The 6,836-nt window shown below is 42.4% G+C and overlaps 1 protein-coding gene across 1 annotated transcript; it reads right to left on the bottom strand.

Annotated features, from left to right (window-relative positions):
• Positions 1-441: 441 nt before the first annotated feature.
• LOC311121008 (deleted in azoospermia-like) lies at positions 442-5,257 on the bottom strand (the record flags this gene model as incomplete). Its single annotated transcript, XM_084157916.1, has 9 exons — positions 442-486; positions 874-924; positions 1,233-1,313; positions 1,761-1,900; positions 2,190-2,256; positions 2,373-2,424; positions 2,516-2,607; positions 2,957-3,079; positions 5,207-5,257. The coding sequence occupies 9 exons, from the start codon at positions 5,255-5,257 to the stop codon at positions 442-444; spliced, it is 702 nt and encodes a 233-aa protein (XP_084014042.1).
• Positions 5,258-6,836: the final 1,579 nt, after the last annotated feature.

Here is a 6,836-nt window from a genome sequence, read left to right as displayed (position 1 = left end):
TTTGAAATGCTTATGTTTTAGTCAAATGTTACATCTGTTTGGGCTTCATTCTGTCAATTTGCAGTCTAAAAATGTTTTTTTATTATGTTACGGCCCCCCGGCCATCCGCTCAAGAAGAAATTGGCCCGTGGCTGAATCTAGTTGATGATCCCACGTTTCAGTCAGATATATATAAGAAACTAAATGGCTGAAATGATGTTGCAGCTTCAGCATGGACAGCGCAATAAACACTTGCTGTGCTGTGGTGCCTTTTGGCTGCAGTAGGGAGGAGAGAGAGACAACGTGCGCCAGTCACACAGGCACTCGCTGTCTTTTTTTTATTATTATTTTTTTTACACAGTGTGACTATCGGGCTCTTTCTTGAGTCATTTGTGTGTCTAGCAGGAGGGTCAGAGTGTGTGTGTGTGCTCACCTGGTACAGGAGGGTCAGTGGGCTGTGGACTAGAGCAGAGTCAGGAGAGTCTGGACTTCACAGTCCACAAAGTTCTGGAAACGGGGCACCACATCACATCACATAATGAGCCGGCTGAAACAACCACAGTGAACCTCAACACCGGAACTACTACAGCAAAAACACCCGTGGAGAAAATCACAGTCATCTTTAGCCAACACATTACTGCAAGTACTGATACACACTGGCAGATGGTACTGTCTGTCCGCTCAAAGCACTCACACCAACACAATGTAAGCTTCACCAAACACTGTCACCCAGTAGCCATTACCTGACCAGCTGACACAATCCAGACGGTACAAATAGGTCACATCTGCAGAGCTACAGCTATTCCAATCAGTTCAAATAAAATAACATATTTGGTAATGCATTCTTAACAGTTAGCAAAAGGTAGACAGTCATTCAGAGGAAGTGAGTGTCACCTGGTTGACGAGCCGTGTCCTCTGCTCCCCGGTCCAGTGTGGTGAGGCGTACTGGGAGAGGAGGAGAGAGCAGAGTGTTAAAGGTCAGACATACAGGAACACACTAGCATCCTTTTATTCCTCCACTGGGAATATGGGGGAGAAGAACAGGTGGGAGTGTGTTTGCTATGGTACAGTATGTCAGATGTGTGTGGGTGGTCTATGCATCTAGCATATCACCCACGTATATTAGTTTAGTATATTATATTGTTGATGCTGAATGTGTCATGTTGTTTGTGTGTTTTCATACCAAATGCCACTAGGACTTCTCCAGGGAACAATAAAGTTATTCAATGAATACGTTCTCTGCCTGTGTTTACCTGGTACGCATAGGCGGTTTGTGAGTAGCTCACGGGCATCTGTGGCATTATGACTCCTTGAAGGCCGTTGTACGAGTAAGGCTGAGAAAAGAGGAACATCAAATATATAAAAGTCTCTTCCCTCAGCGGAAGATTTAAGATGGTCAACTGTCAATCTGGTGTAATTTTAGGAGCACTTGTGTAGTTTTCTTGGGCCATGTTCAGCAGAGCAGAACGTGGTGGAACGTTATGTAGAAAAAACATGCTTCTGATAAGTAGAATAAGGAATCCCATCAGCTCTATTCAGGACATTTCTATCTGCAACGTTCCACAATGTTTGCCTACTGAACACGGTTGGCAGGTTTGGGTTGGTGCACTTTTGGGACCACTATTAGTCCAAAAGTGTGAACTATTTCAAGCCCATCTTCCAACACAGTGTCTGCGTTCTTAAAGGCACCCTGGGACCTGGTCAAAAGTAGTGTACTATATAGGGAATAGGGTGTAATTTGGGAGACAACCAGTGGCTTTGGGGTGATGTCAGTGCCATACCTGGATGTAGGGATTGCCCCCGTTGAGTACAGGTGAGGGCTGAGCCACGCCCACTCCCATAGGAGAGCAGCAGGTGCAGTAGATGTACTGGGAGGGGCTCATCCAGGGGACCTGACCAACCAGTTGAGACGGCATGGAACCTGGGCAGGGCAAACAAAAACAAAATGCCAGATCTCACAATGCCTAGATGTGGTCAGTTAACCACATCATTTGATGTAGCAATTTGCTGTCTGACTGCAGTCGATGACCTGGCACGCCACCATTGGTTGATGCAATGCAACTTCTGCAATGTAGTCGACCTGGAACACGTTTAGCCACAACCCAGACTTCAGCAGTGGCAACAGAGTTCAAAAGACAAGGAATAAATAGCCACTACAAACACAGATATCGATGGACAAAATGAACACAAGTGAAGCAACACACACTCACGTGAGATCCTTTCCTTCATGATGGCTGGACCCAGCTTGAGTTTCCGCCCTTTAAAACTGATCTGTTGCTGCAGAGTAAACATGGTGAAGACAAAACACATTAAGCTTGTGAGTAGAACGAAGGTAAAGTTTTAAAGACTTGACTCCATTTAAGATGCGACCACGTTAAAATAAATGGTCTTACTTCAACGATGGTTTGGATGTCGACGTCTTCATTGAAGTAGACAAATCCATATCTACACAAAGAATGACATTGTTCCATATAAGGCAAGGTTTATTTGCATGAATCCAATTGTCTTGACTAAAGCCTACTAATTTGGGACTCACCCTTTGCAGATGCCTCCACGGTAAGTGATGATTTTCACTTCCTTCACAGCGCCAAATCTCGCAAAGAAGTCCCGGATTTCATTCTCATCCACCTAAAAAAAAAGGGCAATATGAGCAAGTTAGATATTGACTTTATTGGATCCATTAGGGAATTATTTTTGGTTTAGGATCAGTTTCATTCCAGTGAACTGGCCAAATGAAGCAGAGACTATCCCATTGAAACATTCTCACCCCCTCCAAAGTACACTTAATCACAGACAAAATAACCTCCCCATATGGAGGAGGCTCTGCATAATAACAAATAAAATCAAAGTTGATTTGTCCCTTGCACAGGATACAGCAGGTGTCAACGGTAAATCTATATATATTTTTTAAATCCACATTTGCAATGCCAGTAAAAAAAGAACACAAGAATATACACTATAGCAGTTAGCTACTCACCTTCATATCGATTCCTCCGACAAAAAGCGTGTTTGGTGTCATTCTACCTTCAGGTAAAATATAACCATTTGACAGCTTCAAATTTGGGGACGTCTGAAATCCGTTTCTCTGTTTCTGAATATCCTGGAATAAAGAGAGTAAAGTAAATATTTCATTGGTCACCACTTCAGTTGCCTGGCACTTTCCTACAAGCAACCACAACAACCTGCTGAATTTGGCAGAAAGATATTAACTAACTTAACTACTGTAGGCATCTATTGTAGCCAGTATCAGAGTAGGCGTCAGTCATCATCAGATAGAGCAGTCACTCTCAAATGGTGGAGTCCGTAAATTAATTTCAGACAGCTTTCAAACATGATTGACCGGGTGCCGTTTCCCAAGCGCAGCGCAGCCGCTCTCTGTCTCTAGCGTGGTGAAGAAACACCAGCCTGGGGCCGCGTCCTATCCAATCGCGTGCATTTATGCAAATTAGTCTCATGAAGAGAGCCGCGTCTCATCAAATCGCATAAATATTTGCATATATCTTCGACAGTGAAAGACGGTGTTGGGACTGGGCGCAAGCAGCAGGCAGACACACGGAAATACGTCCATCAATAGACATTGTGAATGTGAGGATGGCTTGTTCAAAGAAAATAAAAGTTGATAGCAAAATTCGCATTTTCAAAGACTAGTGGACAGACAATCACGCACTCATTCTCCCCGCAACAAGTTCAAAACCAATGTGCCTGATATGCTCAGTCTGTAGCACTCGTAAAAAGTGCCAATGTGAAGCGCCACTACGACACAAAACACAGTGGTGAGAACGAGAAAAACACATCGCTCAAAGCCCAGTATGCGAGGTCCACAAGTTATTGTGCATTCCCTGACAGCCCAAGAACGTGCAATGGAGTGCTCACTGAGAATAGCTTGGGTTTTGGGAAAACGCAAAAAGCCATTTACTGACGCAGAGATGGTTTAAGAATGCATGAGTGAAGTTGTTGAGACCTTGCTTGATGGTAAACAAAGATGAGCTGAAGGAAAATATCAAAACAGATCCCACTGTCAGATATTACAGCAATGAGAATAATTTAAATATTAGCTGAAGATGTGATTTCACAACTTGATGACGCCATTCAGAAAGCACCATGCATTTCTTTAGCTGTGGATGAATCAACAGATACCCCCGATAATGCCCAGCTTCTGGTATTTGTGAGATTTGATGACAAAACAAAAAATGAATTCTGTGAGGACCTGTTGGGTTTAACAACTCTTGAAGCACACACATGAGAAGAGGACATTCATGAGGCCATCAAAGGGATGCTGACAAAAAGGGGGATAGATCTGAAGTCAGTGGTCTCCATCTCCACAGATGGAGCTCCAGCGATGATAGGAAGAGGGAGGGGACTGGTTGCACGTTTGAAAGAGGACCGCCCTGACCTGACATCTTCCCACGGCATCATCAACCAATCTGTCCTGTGTGCCAGTCTGGGAGAAGTGTATGCTGAGGTCATGACAACAATGATGAAACTGATAAACTTTTTGAGAGCATCATCATCCCTACAGCATCGTCTACTATGAGGCTTTCTGACAGAGGTTAATGCCAGCTATGAAGACTAACTACTGCACAACAATGTCAGATGGCTCAGCTAAGGCAGGGTTTTGGAGCGCTTTTGGGCCATTCGGGAGGAGATTAAATCTTTCCTATCAGAGCAAAAGAGTGAAAAGGCAACTCAGTTTACAGAGTTTTTGGAAGATGTGGAGAAAATGCAAACAGCTGCATTTTTGGCAGACATTACATCACATCTTAATGAGCTCAATGTTAAGCTGCAGGGACAGAACAACAGTGTGTGATTTGATAACAGCAGTCCAGGCTTTCGAAAGGAAATTTGAGATTTTCAAGACTGATCTCCAAGGGAGAACTTGTCCACTTCTCCAAACTTTTGGAGCAATCCCATGGAGAGAAAGATGTGCCCCATCATGGTGGTTTCATACCGAAGCTGATGGATACCTTCAAGGCTCGCTTTGATGACATCTGCTGCTGTTCATACAGAACCCCTTCTTGGTCACAAATGTCACAGAGTTTTCAGAGGAAGCAAAACAGACCTTCAGAAGGGTAAATGTTGTATCACTACAAATGGAGTTGATTGAACTGCAAGAAACTGTGGCTTTGAAAGAGCAGGTTGGTGATTGTGACCCTGTCAGTTTCTGGGGAAAGATGGTGCCTGCAGCTGGTTTCCCTGTTCTAAACGAAATGGCACTACACATCCTGACCATGTTTGGTTCCACATACTGCTGAGAGTCAGCCTTCTCCACAATGAACATGAGTAAAACCAAATACAGCACCAGGCTCACCAATGAACACCTGCACCAGTGTCTTAGAATTGCACTCACAATTTCTTGCCAAAGGTCAAAGTATTGGCAGGAGAAAAACTACTGTCATTTATCTCATTAGTCTGTGATGCAAGGCCCAGAGTGACTTGTGCATGCATGGAACACATTCTGTGCACTCAGATGTTATTTTCTATTGGACTCTCCTTTGTTCTCCATAAAACGTGCACTTTAGTTCATTATTTATTAAATTAAGAGAAATGCAAGGCTCATGTACATTGGCTCAGTGACATTTTTGCATACAGATTACTATGCAACCACTTTTGTTCTTCAGCAATGTCACAAATGTGCACTTTATTATATTTTCGTAAAAAGAGAAACCATTCATTTTTTAAATACTTTGTTGTACTAATTTCTTAAATGTATTTGAAGCAGCATGACAAATAGTATTAGCCTACTTACTACTACAGCACAGCCTGTACAATGCACATGTTCACAGTCAAAATAAAGAAGTTGTTTGTAATTCATTAAAATGTATCTGATTGGTCTCCTTTAATGTATTTAATACTAGTCCTGAAAACATTTGATATAAAACCATGTATCCCAAATCATAATATGGACAATAGTAAAAGTGTTTTACTATGCTGTACTAGAGCACCGATAAATGACAATATCTATTCTATCAGGACCTTTCCCACTTTGGAAATATGTGTGACAGAACCTTCTCAAATTGTATTTGAATACCCCTGAGATTGATAATCTACTGACCTAGCTAACTTAGTCACAGATTAAAGGAGTTAGCTAGCTAGTATCATGGGTGAGCTCAATCACTCCAATTTCAAAAAGGCAAGCGGGAAATCGTAGACAATCCTGACTGAGCACAATCCACTTATATTTCAGCAATCAGGATATTGTCATTGTCTGCCAGTTTCCGGCTAGGTAGCTAGTTCCCAACCACTTAGCTAATAGAAAAACTGATTATAACAAATTATTATTATTCATCTGTACTAGCTACAATTTTGACAAATCAACTAGATGCCTAAGCAGCTTATGAACGATTATATCTGAGTGTCTGGGCTGTGGCTAGCTAGGACAGGAGGCACGAGGCAACCACCAGACATAGCTGGCAGCTAGCCATGTCAACTACCTAGCTAGTTATAAACATGGTTAACCTAGTAACAAACTGGCATATCAGCTGGTTTAATCAAGCATGCTAGTTAGTATTTAAGCTAATGACCTAGAAATGTTATACTTGTAACTTACAAGTTCGCTAACGTCAGTGAACTTCAGCTCGCTTGTGCGAGAAATAGGACAGCGAAAAAATATCACAGTTAGCTATCTGCTTCTCAGCAAACTGTTCACTAGATGTAGTCGAGGCCGGGCAATTAATTCATTAGTTCGCTAACAGATATACATATTGTGGTTATATCATTGTCAAAACACAGACTTAGCTAGCTACTCACCATTTCTAAAACCGTTAAAACAGAATAAATTAAACACACTGCCGCGCAAACTTTCCCCGCTTCAAGTGCACGAAAATAAGTTGAAACTAATGACTGTCAAAACGTCACGC

This window comes from Coregonus lavaretus (assembly GCF_964263955.1).
Source record: "Coregonus lavaretus genome assembly, chromosome: 3".
Taxonomy (NCBI): domain Eukaryota; kingdom Metazoa; phylum Chordata; class Actinopteri; order Salmoniformes; family Salmonidae; genus Coregonus; species Coregonus lavaretus.
Note: the sequence above shows the minus strand (reverse complement) of the source record. Positions and strands in the feature narration are given on the sequence as shown.